Source organism: Montipora capricornis, chromosome 12 (genome assembly GCF_036669925.1).
Source record: "Montipora capricornis isolate CH-2021 chromosome 12, ASM3666992v2, whole genome shotgun sequence".
Classification (NCBI taxonomy): domain Eukaryota; kingdom Metazoa; phylum Cnidaria; class Anthozoa; order Scleractinia; family Acroporidae; genus Montipora; species Montipora capricornis.
The window spans coordinates 17,309,340-17,326,839 of record NC_090894.1 but is presented as its reverse complement, the minus strand read 5'-3'; the positions used below and the strand labels follow the sequence as shown (position 1 = coordinate 17,326,839).

Sequence of the window (17,500 nt, the reverse complement as noted above, 5' to 3'; positions counted from 1 at the left end):
AATCACTGGTATTTTAATCTGTCTCCTTCGTTCCACCTCTCTGAATCACGAAAAGGATTCTTCTTTCACCTTGATTTGTTTTCAGAGCCAATTTAATTTGTCTAAGATAATACCAAGGCAAGAACAGCTTGCAGATTTCACCTAAGAGGACTGAATCATTGAAGTTGAACATCAATCTTATTATGTATCACAAATTCTCTGGAGCGTATTAAAATTTCTTCACCGATATTTGGTTTCAATGCTTGTGGTTTCATGTGTATGTTTTCTGCCCACAGATTACCGGCCTTAAAAGTTATTGTATTTTAGCCACTAATTATTACCTGAAAATAAATTTAGTGACTTAAGACTTGACGTTGCTGTTAGAAGAACGCTTCTTGCCGGTACTGGCTCCAGATTCTCAAGGATGTTTAATTAAATTGCGTGACATTGTAAATGATATATTTATGACGAGATAACGCAGTAATTACAATTTGTGTTCACAAGTAAAATTACGGTCGATTCACTCATTCGTTAAAGGTAAACACTATAAACACTAATAACGGCCTTGCGGTTAATCACCATTTTGAATTCGTCGCGTTTGCGATGTTTTCGCACTAAACAATCGTCTTTTAATTCCTGGTTTGATATTTAAGAATAGGAGACTTGCGCTTATTGTTTGCAGTCAACAGTGGACATATTAATTTGACCTCTGCGGCGCTGGTATGCATTTGTCAAAAACTGAACATGTTTCGTAAACCAACAATCAACGTTACATGTTCATGAGGTTGCATTTGAAATTGTGCGTAGGATTGCTAGTTAGTTCGTTGCCGACATAGCTGCTGTCAGTCCACATATTGTGGCTTGCGTTAATCTGAAGGCTCTCTCTTTAAAATTCCGGAAACGGTACGTCAGTCCTCAGTGAACATCAAAGCCAGCTGGATCTCTCTTTGTCTGTCAGAGTGTTTATGCGAATTCGTTCTAATTTTCATCCAAGCCTTGGACGAGTCGGAAGTTCCGTTCCTTCACTTGCAACCATTTAAATAACAAAAAAATCCGACGGCTTCAGATCTCCTGGCAAATGCGTTGGCGTTTTCATATACTGGAGCAAGATTTTTCTGTATCCATGTTGAAAATTCAAGCTATTTTCTGGTTGCTGTTGTTTACTGTATCACATCTCTTTGTGACTGCAAGACCAAGAAATTCAACACAAACAGGTGGGTAATCTTGGTAATACCATCGTTTTTGTTCCACAAATTACAATAACGTTTCTTCAAATGAGAAGTTTTGATGTTAATATTCCGTGGCAATAATATTTCGGTTCATTTACCTTGATATTGAAAACTTCATCTAATTAATCAGTTTTTTCCCTGTATGTGTTTCGGGCCAAGTTAAATACTTTAACGAGAATATGCGATGGCCACCAAGACGGTGCAAAATTCAGTACTGTAATTTTGTTCAGCAAACCGGGCGAATGGTGTCAGTCAGTCTACGACTGAGGAAGCGGGGCACTAACCATTAAATTGATTTATCACAGATCTCTCCAAAACAAAAAGATTTGGTTGTAATGAGACATGGGGTAAGGCTCGTTTATCCGGCGACATCGAGAACAGAAACGGGAATCGGTTTACAATGTCAATTTCGGATTTAAAAGACTTCTGTTCTTAGCACTTTTCTACAGGTTCAACGATATGCAGTTGAACTTGCAAAAATGCAATTGAACTTGCAAAAATAATGCAGTCTGCAAGATCAGTCAGAAATAACGGCCGGGTCCCAAAAACCCTGCTTTAAATCTGCATAATGCGCTACTGGATAAATGAATTACAAAAGTTTTTTTGTATTTCAAACATTACAATTCACCTGTAAACGTTTAGTTAATTATACTAATAGTCAAATGTGCGCTATTGTACCAAAAACACAATGACAACGCACTTAGGTATCTCGCTGATCAGTACAGGCAACAAATTTATTCGCGTTTCGTTTGTTTAAAAGGAATACAAATTGTACAGTTCGCATATTAAGCATTTCAAACAAGGCGCTAATAATGTAAACAGTGTCAGTTTTTGCAGCTGCTTGGGAATCCTCCTCATCCTCCAAACTATGTTCACGCAGCTGGTGAGGACTTTTTGTGCTTCGATAAAGTTGTTTCTTTGATCAGTCAAACGCCCGGTGTTGACGCGAAAACAGAAAAAGAAAAGAGAAATTTGGAATGGTTATATAGCCAAATTAGGCCTGACAACCGTTTAACTGCATTAAAACGCAAAATTATATCTGCTCAGTGGCATTTTGGCGACTTTTTATTTTCGTTTTCCCTTCTTATAATTGTGGCTATTGGTGTATGACTCGCAAATCAAGAAAGGGTCCTGGGTCTCTTTGCTAATCAAAAGAAATTGACCTATTTAAATAGCAATTAGACGACAAACCGATTGTTTCAATATTTTCGCAGTTTCTATGATTCAAGAAAATTTTAATCAGTATTGCGGTTGACCTCCTTTCGAATTCTTCATTTTTTTTAACAGCTGAACCATGCGGAAGTAGCATTCACCTGACCGACCCTCAAGGAAAAATATCCAGTGGTAATTTCACAGGACCATATCCCACAAACATCTCGTGCACGTGGATTATAACGCTCCCTCAAACCTCGAATTTGCTTTTGAGGTTTAATTCATTCAATGTTTATTCATCTGTAAAACACTGCGGTGGTACAAAGTGTCGATGTGATTTCCTTCAACTAAAAGAACTTGATCCGGAAAAAAATAGCACGGGATTTAATGAAAAATTTTGTAACGATTTCCCGCCGAAAAAAGTGTATAACTTGAGGTCCAGAGTAAGGATCCGCTTTGTTTCTCATTCACCGAAAGAAAAAGAATTCGAGTTTTCACTGAGTTATAAAGGGACATTACTGTCTAGATCAATGCCAAAAGGTTCTGACTTTGTGCCAGCAAAGGCCGCTTTAAGATCTGGGATAGGGAGCGGTGCCAAGTTGCCTGTCAATCAAACCCTTGCGGCGACTTCAGAACCAGCTAAGAATATCACAGACACTCTAACACAACGAAAATACCCTCAGAATTCAACCTCGTCTGAGGTTGATGTGCCTTTATCTGCTTTTACCAGTAAGGCCCCAGTGAACTTTCAGCTTACGTCTGAGACAACTGTGTTACCTTCGGTTGAACAGTCCGGCCCGACTTCGCTTCCCAGAACCTTTGTACCGACTGGAACGAAAACACAAGACAGAATATGGACAAATCCAGTTCACATTGTAAATGCAGTAGAGCAGGAAGAGGTTGAAGAGACAGTTCCTGATATCATAGTCCTTGGTCCTTCAGTTCCTGTTGTTATGATCTTTGTCCTTGTTGTGGTGGGAATCGCTTGGTGGAATTACAAGTTTAATTCAGAAGAACTTAATAGGTACTACTTGTTTTCTCTCTTGGACTTTTAGTTTTGGCCCTGCATGCTGTTGGAATATCATCCTCCAACTCACGAAAAGTTTCTTCAACTCTCCAAACTAAAACATTTCCCCGTCACCTTCCAAGTTTGTAGAAAACAGATGAACAAATCTTTTGATTATTTTACAGATACGAGTCTTACGCTCAAAGCAATAAAGCTAAGAGACACAAAAAGCACTTGAAAAATATCAGGTAAAAAGTGCGCATCTTCATCTACATACATTTATTCCTTTAATATTTTACTGTTGAAATTAACATAAAGTTTTTTTCTTATTTTCTTTGCTTTCAGCAAGGGAAACCTCTACAACCGAATGACAAAGGACTGGAGAGGGCAGTCATTCAGCGTGAAAACTCGGTGAGACAGATGGAGGAGGCAGTGCGGCGGCCCAGTGGTTAGGGCGCTTGCCTTTAGATCCAGGGATCCCGGGTTCAAGACCCGTTCTGACCGTTGAATGTGTTCCTGGTAGTCCCTGGTTCAACTTCTCTCGGCTGCACTTGTAAATGGCCAACTGGTTTGCCTCCAGCCAGTTGGGATTCTCCTTAGCAGTTGTTGAATGTTCTGTCCTGCCGTGATTGTGTTTCATTGGCCCTGAAAATCTGCTATGGGGAGTGGTCAATTAAGTATGTATGTATGTATGTATGTATGTATGTATGTATGTATGTATGTCAAGGGCGGATCTAGGATTTTGGCTAGGGGGGTTGCACATATAAGACGGAAATGCACAGGAAACCCAATCTTTATATGTTAGACAATGTATAATACGTGCTTTTAAGAGGGTTAGGGCTGTAGTATGATAAATCTGTAAATGATGAGGCAAATAAAAATCTAACTTAATGTAGTTTTTGTAAATTTTAGAATTTTTTAACAAAACGTTTTTTTTTTGGTAACCGATGGGGGTGCACGTGCACCCAGTGCACCTCCCCTAGATCCGCCCTTGTATGTATGTATGTAGGTATGTATGTGAGACCCTCTTCACGGTCAAATGGAACTGAGTGAGATAATTATTGGACACATCATCTAATTGTAATATTTTACCATTTAGAGCGAGTCCTATGGTAGGGAAAAAAATCTCTTTCGCCGGCAAACTTAGAGAGGGGTAAGTTAAATATCAAAATTACAACTTTGAAATTCCACTGAGAGCAACCTTGGCTCACTTCAACGATATTTTCTGCCACTTTTGAGGAGATCCTCAGTTGCTTCCGACCGAAGTTCCATAGGAATTCATATACTGCTGGTTTTCTTTTCACTGCCATATCAAAAGCCAACCTCTAACCCAAAGTGTTGTTATTTATGGACATAGTTTTGTGTTTGTCTGACCAGAATAAGAACTCCCAGGCCCTCTCCAGCTCATTCAGAGGAAACTATGCCTTTAACAAAGCCAGCCACAGCAACACCAGCTTTTCTTAGTCCTGATGCGGCTCCCTCAAGCGTCGGTTCTCGACCCGGTTCTCGCCCGGCCTCTCTACTATTACGGGATGCTTTGATTAATATGCTAAGCGGAACGGAGACTGGGTAAGTTGTTGTTATCAATAGCATTAATTTGTGGGTCTTCAGAGTTGCTGCATTACCAATTTCTTCATAAAAGAAAGGTATGTTTTCGATTTCTTTATTATTGAGACAACCATGTCAGCGCCAACTTATTTATTGAGAGTGTTTATTCCAACATTTAGAGAAACGCCCAGTTCTGGTCCAGCTTCCAAGCGAGCCTCCAAACGCGTATCCTTCATAAATGAAGACGCAGGTCAACCACTGCTGAAACATGAAGCTAGTCTCCCGGAAAAGTGAGTGTTATTTCTTTCTGGTAAGTGTTGATGGCATCATGCTTCCAAAATCCTGCTTGCCATTTAACATTTAATTCGGTCTCATTCCAGACGCAAAAATTGTCAAAACCTATGAGCAGGTATAGCTCACTTGGAAAGTACGAGCGGGCTATCAAACCACAGGTTACCGGTTGGATCGTCAGTTTACTCGTTTCCGCATAGATAGAGCATTAAAGTCCTTGCAAAACAGAGCACCAACAGAATGAGTAACAGACACACCCTCGGCTTGCATTGATAGCAGACTAAAAGGGACGAAACTTCGCAACTTTGACTTCCCTGACCTTTTTAGAATCCAAAAGTATCACGACATAAATAAAAATCCAACGCGCGAAGCTAAAGGACAATTTTTTTCACTGAGGGGACGCAGAGAGGTTTGGCGGATGAAGGCTGCCTCATGTACAAAACTCTTGACCGAACTATGACTTTTCTTGTGTTTCAGGGAGTTGCATATCCCAGCAATCCTCGTGAGACATCCTAGTGATGACGCAGTTGACCGTACAGCAATTCCTCCCGAAGAACCGAGGGACCCTGGACAGGAGTAAGAAAGTTTAGTCGTGGTAACCTTTTTACGCACTCATTTCGCTCCTCTATACGCCACAATACGCGGACTCGAATATCTTGGAAACTCTAAAGTATTCAGAACAATTTAAAAGGTCCAATAAAATAGGCGGAACAAGGATGAGAAGTAGCGAAGAATCTGGAAACGAGATGCATGGAAAAAGTGAAAACATTGTGTGGTGATCGCTCACGTCAAATTTCATTGTCTTTAAAATGTTATTACGTGATTTAACCAACAGATATAGCGAACCAGAAGTATGTTTTGAAGATGAATCCCCGTATTTGGAGGGAGCCTTGTTGCAGAATGATACAGAGGGATCAAGTAGCTGGGATGGCCGAGAGTGAGTATAACATATCGTCGAAATGAGATTTTTTCCACTTGAACAAAGGAAAAATGAAAAATGAAACCGTCGAACGATAGCAACATTGAAGTCTTAAAATTATCAAGGGTTTCATTTCGCAATGTAATAATGATAATGATAATAATGATGATAATAACAATAATAATAATAATAATAATAATAATAATAATAATACGGTCAAATTATCAAGGCATTTCTCCGCCAATAGTGCCGTAAGAAGTTCTGCTTTGGACAGTCAAAGAGTCAAGCATAAGCAAACTGAGCTTTGTCTGCCCACGAATGCGTTATGTTCTTTTTCCAAGGCTGTAACCTCGCATCTTCAAACTGTGCTAAGCCTGAGCCAATTTGCCAATGTCATGGTGCATTTTGTTGTATAACAGGGTTACAAAACCCTTAGATGTAGTTTCTTTCTACAGGGAGGGCGATTACCCGGAGTCAATTCCAGAGGAAATTCCAGAAAGAAGCCTGTAAGTTTCCATAGTTACCTTTTATTGGTATTCACTACTTGCACAAATCCCATAATATACATCTTTTACCCCCCAAAAATCTGCATAGGCATTATTTTCGACTTCTCTTGGGACATTTTCATGTCCCAGGAGAAATTGCAAACAATGGTTTTGCAAAAGTTTTGGGGGGTAATAGAGGTGTATTATGGGATTGTGCGAGTAGTGAATTCATCTTTTGCTTGACCTCAGTTCGTATCGTAATTTCCGTAAACTCGTTTACAATTAAGTTCAGTCAGGGTACTCTTTCCTGGGTGCTCATAAATTTCCTTTATAAATTCCTTTTCTTTTTTGTTTTTCACAGAGTTGTTTCGAAATCACGCAACAGATAAATATTTTGTCTCAGTTTTCGGTTAAATTTAGACATGTCCAATCACATATAGCGTACGTGGTCACGTGGTTCTGTTTTTGTTCACAGAATATTTCCCGATCTCGAGGACTTCCTACTCAATTTAGATAAAGATTCTCTTGGCGATTCTCCGCCGTATAGTTGGTAGGTATTGCTGTTGCGCAGCGGATCACGTGTCATCACATCTGCCAAATGGCCGCTCATGTCATAAATGCAAGTCACAATACAAAAGTCAAAGTGTAACCTACCAACGCTAATGAATGAAAATAATTAATTATTTGCATAAATCAGCTAACTTTATGTTACTCCACTTTCTGTGTTGGTCGTTATGTGTTACTCTCATAATGCGTTTTACGCTCTGAGTTATCATCTTAACTTTTCAGTTGAATTTCACCTTTCGATGGTACTTAGTTGCCACATTTGTGGTTGCATTTTTACCTTCCAGCGAGGGACATATCAGAGACATTTTGAGAAAAAGTTACGGTGAAGAAGCATTGAGTAGCCTGGGACCAAATACTATACTCAGTGTCCCAGATGGTAAGTGACGTAATTTTACATTAAGAGAATTCTTACAATAAGGAACTGGAAACTAGTCATCAAAGTGGTGCGGCGCTATTTGAAGGGCGCTAGAACTGTGCGAATCATTGCATTGTGCTCAAATAATTTATACGATAAAGGGGTTACGTTGGTTTACGTTGCCATCTCATTCTGCAAAAGGAATAAAAGAAAGGTCTCACGAACGAGGCCCCTTAATTGGGACTCGGTGCCCCCTTGAGCCAGACAGAAGGAAATCCTAAAATGAACTGCCCAACGTGACTGATGGTGCTGCGCAGACAAATGCAGAAATGTGGTTTTTGGATTTTGATAAACTTGACTCCGTAAAATAGTGTTTGTTTTGAGGATATTAATTATATTTTTCTCTTGCATTGTTGTCAGAGTTTCTCGGAATGGTACGAGGCTCATCCCAGTCCACGGATAAAGCGATCAGTGACTCGGACCGCGTTGATGACGTTGACTAGACGGCTTTCTGATGTTTGCGTCAGGACGCGATGGACCATCGATTACCATTGTTCTCACAAAAAGAAGCATAATTCCAGCAAACTCGACAGGGAATCAAAGTTTTGTCAGCCATTTGTGGGAGTGTACAACGAAGAGAAGGACCTCGGGGATAAATGCTTCATGAACATTGAATAACGTTAAAATATCAAAAAACCGCCAACTCATCCCCACGAGAAAAGAAGGGCAAAATAAAGACATACCAGGGATAACCGACGAAAGAAAAGCGTTTCAGCTTTTCCTTCTTAATCATAAATTTCTCTCTGCCAAAAAAGTCTCATAATATATATTTCCTGCCAATATAAATTTTACAATACCGAAGTCGAGGCAATTTTTAAAGGAGAGAGTTAAATACAGGGACAAAGCTCTCGATATTTTTTTTGGAAATTGCTTTTTTGTAAATTGCTTGTTGAGCTACTTGATCTCTTTATAATAAGAGGTGGCTTGTGTTCCTTTTATATCGCTGTTTGCCTTTTCCTAGTTTTATTGCTCTTTTACTATAATGGAGCTTCAAAAATATAGCAAATGATTGTAGCATTTTAATTAGCTTACCTCAATTAAATCGAGGAAATTTTTAGAATAGGCCATTCTCGAGTTCATGCCTGCGTCCTCTTCAAAGCGAGTCAAAGTGCGAAGTTTTTCTTATGAAAATTAGTTTTCAGTCATATGTAAAGTAGAACTAAGTACCATCACAAAAACTTTGCACTTCGACTCGCTTTGAAGAGGAGGCAGACATGAACTCGGAAATGGCCTATTGCATTGCAGGTGTCTTGCACATGACAATGAGCGGGAACCACTGATGAGAAATAACGCCAGTAACAATGATACGTCCGTCTGGTGGACCTATTATATATAAGAAAGCATCACTAATTTTAACTGTAACAGTTCTTCTAAATAAACTTTTAGCTTTTATTAAGTGCCTTCAACATTACGAAGAGATGATTTGAATGAAAAGTCACAACTGACCTTTCTGTTGAAATAAAAAATGGGAAAAGTATGACACAAACAGAAGGATTCGATTTGAGGAAAAAGCTATGCTCGTGCTAGAATTACTCCAGCGGTCTGTGCATATTGGATACGCGTACTCGCTATCGTATAGAACATGTTTGCTGAAAAATATTGAAAATTCTTAAAAAGGCTGGGAATTCCAAATGTTGTGCTTAAGAATTCCTGCAAAAATCTCCCAGTATCTCGCGATTTTTTAGTGTCAAACCTCAGATACCCTCCGTCTACTGATTTTAGTTTCCTATTTTTAATAAGAATGATGGCGACAAAGAACAATTTTTGTGCAAAATTATCTAAAAATCCAATTTTACCGTCCCCCCCCCCCGGGGGGGTACTGCCATATATGGGCTATATAGGTATGTGCCGCTGTGAAGGGTATGGTTTTCAAGCAGTTTACACTAGCATAGGGTATATAAATCAGAGCGTTTGGGTCTAGAATAGGGGATCATTTTTCACGAAACTGACCAGTTGGTTGAAGATTTTATCTAGACTAAGGAGCCAGGAATTGCTACTCAAAAATATAAAAAAATGAAATCAGCAAGTTTAAATTTTCACGACTCAGCCTCAACAGCGTTGATAGATGACTATCATAAAACGCTACTGGATATTATTAACTGTCAAAAATCGGGATTCAGACCGAAATCGGTGGTATTAATACTGGTTAAAATTACACAAATTATTGTCTTGATAATGCGTACGTACGTGCTTGGCATTGCTGGAAAGGTATAAATAAATCCTTTTTTAAGAAAGAAGTGATTGTGGTATAAGGTTTTGTTTTGGCTTTGCTTTAGACTGTGCTAGTGACCTCAGTTTCTGGAAAGCAGCTACTCTAGGATAGGAGTAATTTGGGGAGTTTACTCTAGTATAGGGTAGCAAAATCTAGCTGAAACTAGCTCTGGTACAGGTTATGGGGTTCCAGGGTCCCAGCGGCACGTCCCCACCCAGAAATTCCTAAAGTACCCGCCCCCCCACCCCGGGCGTTTCCCTGCCCAAGGTTTCTAAAAATCTTTGACTCCCCAAAAATCCTTTAAAAATCTGGATTTTTGTATCTAAGCCTACAGTGTATGTTTGCCTCACACAACCATGATACCAAACAATTTGCTTGGTGTCGCTCAAACGGTCGCCATACTAATCTGATACCAAGAGGCCGGACATCGAAAAAAAGCGCTCACCGTAGCACGACATGATTGCCGCCATGTTTTATGGTTACTCGAATGCAATGTGTACGTCAATGAGCCACATTTACGTATTTTACTTATTGTCAGCAAGTGAGACAACTTCATTTGTCCCTCCCTAATTACTTTTCCTAATCTCAAATTTCAATTTGTGAAAAGCATTTGCTCACGAAACCGACAATTATGAACAAGTAAAGACATGAGTAAAACTAACAAACAAACTGCGGTTATAAACATAACGAGATAACGCATGTTGTAAAACTTTTTATGAACTTGACGTTTCCTATGCTCCAACATACATCTTCAGAAGTAACGGTTACCTAAAGTACAATTGAATTTAAAACATGAAGACTAATACCAAATAAGGAAAGTAATGGCAAAGAAATAAACAGACCTAGTTAAATCTGCTTGAAAAAATATAAATGGCTAGTAGAGAAGAAGTTCTCACTGCCAACATTTTCATTAAGCGCTGGTTTAACTAGGCAGATTTAACTAGGTCTGTTTATTTTCATTGTCGTTACTTTCCTTATTTGGTATTAGTCTTCATGTTTAAATTCAATTGTACTTTAGGTAACCGTTACTTCTAAAGATGTATGTTAGAGCATACGAAACGTCAAGTTCATTAAAAGTTTTACAGCATGCGTTATCTCGTTATGTTTATAACCGCAGTTTGTTTGTTATATTTAGTCAAGTTGAAATGGCCAAAGAATAAGAGTGTCTACGAAGTAAGGACACGTACGAAAAACTTGGCCAAAGTCTAACGTGAAGTTCATTTTATACCCTGGACAGTGGCTTATCCACTGGATAAAGTTATCATCCGGACTTTGAAGAATTTGAACAACCGGGGCCTGGGGCCCATTTCTCGAAAGTCCCGAAAACATTTCGGGCCCGAAAAGCCATTTGTGAACTTGCCAAACGCGTGTTTTGAAAAGCCGATCTTTAAAATGTTTTCAAGGTAACAGAAAGAAAAATGACTTTGAAGTTTGACGATTTAAATCCGCTCCGTTCTCGAGATACAAAAGGATTTGTGACACCCGAAAATGGCCCGTAAAGCTTCGGGATTTTCGAGAAACGGGCCCCTGATTTTGAACAACCTGATATTGTCATCGTACGAGTTTATATGTCAGAAATATTGAGTAATCGTGGAATACACTAAATGTACTTTTTATTTTTTGTAGTTGTTAAATCCCTGGCATGCAACATTTGCTGCAAAGTCTGTTCTATTTTGTTGAACAACGATGTTGACACCGGTTCTCCCCTCTTTCAACCGTCAGTTGAATTGATGTTGAATAAGTTTAACGGCGCTTAAACTTTACTTCAACAAACACTCAACATCATGTCTTTGTTATCACGAATGTTGAATGAAGTTCAAGCCGTTTGCCCTTGTTGGGTATGCGCGTGCGTACTAATCGGATGTGACAAGTTAGTGTCCATAATAACAACCGCAACTGCAGACTGAATGCCAGGCCTCTCCTAGTGCTTTCTTGCATGCATCAAATGTGATGATGCGCTATCCACCGGATAAATCACTATCCAGTGGACAAACACTAGCAACACCGATTGAGTTATCCAGTGGATAGTGATTTATCCGGCGGATAGCACTAGTATCCATCGTTTGAAGAACTGGAGCCAGATTATCATTATTACTTAGTAACATGTATTAAAAAGGAGAGTTAACGCTTTCTTTTAAACGTCAGCAATGTAGGGCTTGTTTTAAACAGAGAGTATTCGTTGCCGTGAAATCTCAAATACTCTACGGCCACTTCCCGTCTGAGCTTGCAGCTCAATTAGAAGAGAAACGGTAACCTAATTCCGAGAATGTGGGTTCAATTTCCAACCTGCTCAGACTTTTTTCCTGTCATTCTGTGTGCCCGTTGCCTTAAAAACGATGTTGGAACATACCTTTGCAAAGGGATTTCGTCTAAACCGTAGCCGCCATAAAGTATACTTGCATACAACACAAAAATGGACACTGGAGAATACGCTGCTTTGCTGTCACCGCACTCTTTAGCTCCAGCGGTATCAAAGCATCAATAGAGCTGTCATATAAACCTCATCTTCTAGGACTTCTAGATAGTGCATACAATGTTTTGCCTGTACTTTTTCATGGAAATGTTCCGAGGAAGAATAAGCTGTGGCTACAATATGAGGAGTATCATTCAATGACATTACTGAAGGACTATGAAAGAATCTCTTTTTTAGAAAATTGTGGAGAACAAGGTTGTTACTACTTCCCGCTTATATGACGTACCTATCCGTGGCCAGTTAATCCTAATGGCGGACGATTTGGAGGTACAGCGTTGATTTCTACCTTTTTATTCATAACTTGCTTTTTTATCCGTGTATATAGATATATATACTTTTTAAGGCAAATACTATTTGCGTATCCAGATACGTTACCTGTAAAAATGTTTTTTTCTATTTTAGCCTCAAGGCTCATTGTCTAATCCACCATTCGCGGAGGGCCCTCTAAAAGAGTTGAAGTGCTGTTCAAGATGTGTTTTACGCCTTTGTGGAGAGAGGAATATTTCCCTGTACCAAAACATTGAGGTGGAAGTAAGAGAGTGAAATCCTTCCGAAACATATTATCATCTTTGTTTTAATTCGCCCAAAAGTACACTTTTGCGCACAGACTCGGTAAACTACTGACAGTCGCACAATAAAGTTTAATTAAAACCAGTGATTTTATCTTAAGGAAGATGTCAAGGAGCAAATATGTGTGGCATGTTTGGGTATCTTAGCAAAGACTCAAGAAAGTGTTTTTGTTCATAAGGTGAGACAATTGAGCATGCATTGCACATGTATGTGATGAAGTAACTGTAGAATACCTGACCACTTCTAAGCAGTATTGTTGGTCTGCATTTGAGGCCTTCCACAAAGAACGAGTCAGATTATAGACTTCAACAGGAGCACTGTTGCTGTTTTGTGGAAGCAGCATTTTAACAAATAAGGCAAATAACAATACTAATGTCATCCTAAACAGTCTGTATATTATTAGTTTATGTATGTTATCGCATGATTTCGAGTACAATTTGGAATAAATAAGCACAAGTAAATCTTTTCAAGGACAAACTAAGTTGCTCAAGTTCATAGGGCAAGTCCAATATTGCTGTAGTCTTTGAGAAAATTTACAAGGGTTTATTTATTCTAAATAGGAAAAGAAAAGTCATGTGATTACTTATTAAAACTTGAGTTTGGTTAAGCAGAAGCAATGCACATGTATCATCCGGGGCTCACATTTAATTGTCCATCTCTGAGTTTCGTTGCTCATTGACCAATCAGAATGCTTGGTTTGTTGCTTCTTTTTGCACTGAATTACCTCTTTTCTGCACTGTGTCACCTGAAAACTGCATTTCTCTGAGCCAATCAGAATGGAGAAACTTGTCAAATCATAATTGAGTGAAGTACTATCGTTGGGGTGAGTGTAGTTCTGGGAAGTTCTGATTGGCTAAAAAGGAGTCCAGGTCTCTCATCTAACACAGGTGCAAACTTGTACAATGCTAGTGTATTTTACAAAATTATGAATGATGGTAACTACTGGTAGTTGCTTAGCAATGGGTGTAAAGACAGCTAAAGAATCAGACTTCTCTGCAGGATTAGAACCTACAATCTCAGTAACAGCAGTCGGATGCTCTACCCATGGAGCCACAACAACTCCTGGGGAGCGTTTACCATCTCTACTTTCATACAAATGAAATGACTTTTGACTGATAGTCTTGTAAACGTTTTACAAACTTTAAGGTAATGTTTCAACCAATCAGTTTAATTATCTTAATAGAAAATTGAAGTGTGTGTTTTGTTGGTCTGAAAATTTGCAGGTTCTTATTTTTACTAACTTGTTCTCAAATGTGATCACATATACTAACACTGTACTCACTACCCTCATGCAAGCTGCAAGTGGTAAGGCAACCCATAGCTTTAATAGTTATGGAAATGCAATCCCATGAGATATGACAACAACATTATCATTTAAATCATTAACAAGCAGTAATTTTTTTTTGTTTCTATGATATCTCCAGATACAATCTACAGTCCAGAATGCTGGGCATCAGTTTGAAAATTTCACATTTGCCATCTCTGTGCCTCTTCCAGTTCTCCTAAGGCAGGTATGCGATCTCAAAATCTTGATGAACTCCTTGTGAGTTTATCAATGTCATTTATCTTCTTTGTTCAAGGGAGGAGAAAACGTTTTTGGCAAGGTATCGTACCTGAATAACCTCACTTATTCCCTTTTTGTCCAACAGCATTCAATATCATTATTTCTCCAAGAAAATTACAGGTATGTTTTTATTATTAATAAAATAGAGCTTACTGTTCATTGAGATGGGCGTCACAGTCTTTGTGATTCTTGGTAGATTTTAAAGTTTCATTTTGCGAAATTTGGAAAAGGATCAGGACAGCGAGACAAAGAACATTTTATGTTATGCAGCAGTTCTTTTGTATTACAGATTTAAATTACTAGAAAAGCTTTGAAAGTGTGTACTTCTAGCAGATACAGTGTATGTTCAGGGGTTTATTTAAGCCTCCACTGTTTAAATGTTTTTGACAGTTCAAAGTTTGACAAGAAGAAATTGGATGAGATCCCATCAATCAAAGAAGTTTTCAAATGGGTTTATGGACCAATAATTGAGAAGTTATTTCAAGTTAATTACAAGCCACTGGTAAAGTAAATTGTTCCTTTTGTTAGAGAAATTACAGGATTGTTTTGAGGCTACAGACCAACATGTTCATGTGTTTTTGATATTTAGTGTGAGATAGAGAGAGACAGTGAAACCCCAGGACCACTGCAACCACTCAACTGCAAATCATTCTTGCTTTAAGATGGAGGCAGTGTGGCCCAGTGGTTAGGACGCTTGCCTTGAGATCCAGAGATCTGGGGTTCAAGACCCGCTGTGACTACACAACCCCTGGTTCAACTTCCAGGCTGCACTTGTAAATAGCCAACTGGTTTGCCTCCGGCTAGTCGGGATTCCGAACAGTTGTTGTTGTTGTTTTTCTGTTCCGTAATTTTGTTGTCTTTCATTGACCCTGAAAAGTGCCTATGGGGAGTGGTCAATAGACCACATTTGTATTCTCGGTATTGGACTGGAACTAGCTTGCAATGGAGGCTAATGCAGGGGAATCTTTTCAAATGCAAATACTTTCTAACATATTCCCCCTGGTCAATTAAGCATGTATTGTAAATTGTATTGTATTGTATTGTATAAATATGTCATTACAAATGCAGTTCAAATATTAATTTGATGTTGCAACTGATCAGCTCCCAGGTGGCTTGATCAGTCCCGCAGCTCAATTATTACAAATTCATGGTCACAACTAAGAGCCCTGTTTTGTTTTGTTTTTTTTTCAGGCTTTCTCTCAACTGGGATGATAATTTTCACTCAGTTTTGTTGTCCTTATTTCTTTTTAGTCTCCATTCAAGATATCCTTGGTCTTTGTGAACAAAGATGGTGGTAAAGAATTAGAATTTCTGTAAGTATCTACACACTGTCATCCATAGCTCTCTGATTGTTATGGTGACAAAATCAGAAATAGCTTGTTTGGTGTCATTATTGTAATCAGGGACATAAGCATGCTCTTAAGGCCTGGCCAAACACTCGCAACATGTCAATGTTTATGTGCCCCAGGCCCCTGGTGCCCAACAAGTGGACCTAGCGCGCATGCCCTCCTCATGCAACAATGTTGCATGAACATGGCCAAACGAATGCAGCATCATGCAACATCCAAAATGTTGCATCAAAATTTCAAAATTTGACCATTTTCAAATTTGATCCAACATTATCCAACATGTTGCAAGATGTTGCTTTGAGATGTTGCGAGCATTTGGCCAGGCCTTTAACCTGCTAACTTTACAGGGCACTACAATAGTTGCGGTACAGACATATTTTTCTATCTGTTTAGTGAACCTTCAAAATCAAGAACTCGTCAAAAGGGAAAGCGACAAAGAGTAGAGGTAATCTTGAACCTGAAATGTTATTGTTAGCCATCTCTACCTTTCCCTCAAGGGTCTATAGAATTTTAAAAAACCTCTGATAAATCCCAGTAAAGCAGAGAGGCAAGTTTTTACAGACAAAACACAGAATCGACTGGGACTCTGCTGCATGTGTTTCCTACAGCACTAACTACTACCGACGGATCGTACTGGAAAGCTGGTTTACTAACTTAGAACAGACACCAATAAACCTACAAACTACAACCTACAACTTCCTGCACCCTACAAATGACTCATTAACAACATCAACAGACAAACAACACACTGATTTACTCTATCACAGTTTAGTCTCCACCTTTGAAACAAAAATTATACCATGACCTTTTCTCTGTCAGCTCACTTCACCTGAAGGAATTCTAACAAGGTCAGCAGTGAAAAAAGCACTTGCAGAGATAACAACAGTTCATCAGCTTAAACGGTAGCTAAACTTTCATATTTTGTGCTCACTTTGGTTTTCATAAAATGTTAATGCTCGCTTTTTTTCCATGAATTTTCTTTTCAGACTGGCAGAGTGTCCTCCAAAGTCTTTACACTCTCCAAGTATACTATCTGAAGTAATGTGCTCCCATGAACCCATTTTTATTGCAGGTTCGTAGATCCTATCCTTGTCAAATTTCATTAACTAAAACTCAACTTTCAACAGGTTTAACTCTTAAATATGGATCCTTCCAGGGGAGAGATCTTGATGGATATCTATTCAGATATCCATTACCCTCTTTACTAGCTTTATTTACCTCATAATTGTGTCGACTTTTCCGGCCATTCGGCATTGTGTTCATATGACAATTATGTTTTCCCCAATTGCAGGAAGGTACAACAAGTTTTCTCGAGTCCTTTGCCAGACTCCCTGGATAATTGACAATGTTCGACATTGTGAATCATCAGTAGAGGTAAAGTTATCACACCTCTAAGTATATATGGTTGCCATTCTGAGCCAAGTTGCTGGAAGTATGGTTGGTGTCAATGAAGCTTTGGGTAATTTGGACCTTTGTCTTTGGTCTCTTCTTGCTGTGTAAAGCGGGCTTAAATACCACAGAAAACTTTTAGTAAGACGAATATTGGGAAAGGTGGTGCTTATGAACAATATATTCTGGCTCTCAGTCTTTGTTTGTTTGGAAGAACTTATTCAAGCCAGGAGACATTAGTCAACAAAGATTTTAAAGTATTTACATTTGTTTTATCCAGGAAAAGATTTGTAATCAGATTAGAAAAGGGATCTTAGCTGATGGTAGGTTCTTAAATTTTTCGTAGCTGAAC

General features: G+C 38.9%; 3 protein-coding genes and 1 long non-coding RNA gene across 7 annotated transcripts in view; 3 read left to right on the top strand and 1 right to left on the bottom strand.

Moving 5' to 3' along the window:
• The window catches only part of LOC138026023 (protein FAM133-like), a 9,873-nt gene extending 9,645 nt beyond the window's left edge, over positions 1-228 (top strand). For both annotated transcript variants that reach the window (XM_068873199.1, XM_068873198.1), the window contains exon 8: positions 1-228. This exon is cut by the window's left edge and continues 552 nt beyond it. The gene's annotated coding sequence lies outside the window, so the exon portion shown is untranslated.
• The window catches only part of LOC138026024 (uncharacterized), a 2,005-nt gene extending 291 nt beyond the window's left edge, over positions 1-1,714 (bottom strand). Inside the window, exons 1-2 of the long non-coding RNA XR_011127216.1 lie at positions 1,307-1,714; positions 1-1,163 (exon numbers count right to left, since the gene is read on the bottom strand). The exon at positions 1-1,163 is cut by the window's left edge and continues 291 nt beyond it. This is a non-coding gene — a long non-coding RNA (uncharacterized lncRNA). The remainder of the gene's footprint in view (positions 1,164-1,306) is intronic.
• Positions 1,058-9,071, top strand: LOC138026022 (uncharacterized). 2 transcript variants are annotated; one of them, XM_068873196.1, is made up of 13 exons: positions 1,058-1,193; positions 2,496-3,384; positions 3,552-3,614; positions 3,712-3,777; positions 4,466-4,519; positions 4,744-4,935; positions 5,094-5,204; positions 5,683-5,781; positions 6,041-6,142; positions 6,580-6,630; positions 7,085-7,159; positions 7,461-7,552; positions 7,952-9,071. In XM_068873196.1, the coding sequence occupies exons 1-13, from the start codon at positions 1,058-1,060 to the stop codon at positions 8,032-8,034; spliced, it is 2,013 nt and encodes a 670-aa protein (XP_068729297.1). In that variant the 3' UTR covers positions 8,035-9,071. The 2 variants fall into 2 exon arrangements, with proteins under 2 accessions (XP_068729297.1, XP_068729298.1); XM_068873197.1 differs by lacking the exon at positions 7,085-7,159.
• Positions 9,072-12,341: 3,270 nt separating this feature from the next.
• Positions 12,342-17,500, top strand: part of LOC138026021 (tRNA pseudouridine synthase Pus10-like) — an 11,168-nt gene continuing 6,009 nt past the window's right edge. For both annotated transcript variants that reach the window (XM_068873195.1, XM_068873193.1), the window contains exons 1-12: positions 12,342-12,543; positions 12,679-12,807; positions 12,947-13,024; positions 14,271-14,357; positions 14,496-14,530; positions 14,801-14,912; positions 15,662-15,723; positions 16,153-16,204; positions 16,579-16,661; positions 16,746-16,831; positions 17,051-17,133; positions 17,429-17,471. In XM_068873195.1, the coding sequence (XP_068729296.1) occupies positions 12,526-12,543; positions 12,679-12,807; positions 12,947-13,024; positions 14,271-14,357; positions 14,496-14,530; positions 14,801-14,912; positions 15,662-15,723; positions 16,153-16,204; positions 16,579-16,661; positions 16,746-16,831; positions 17,051-17,133; positions 17,429-17,471 (868 nt within the window). In that variant the 5' untranslated portion in view covers positions 12,342-12,525. The remainder of the gene's footprint in view (positions 12,544-12,678; positions 12,808-12,946; positions 13,025-14,270; positions 14,358-14,495; positions 14,531-14,800; positions 14,913-15,661; positions 15,724-16,152; positions 16,205-16,578; positions 16,662-16,745; positions 16,832-17,050; positions 17,134-17,428; positions 17,472-17,500) is intronic.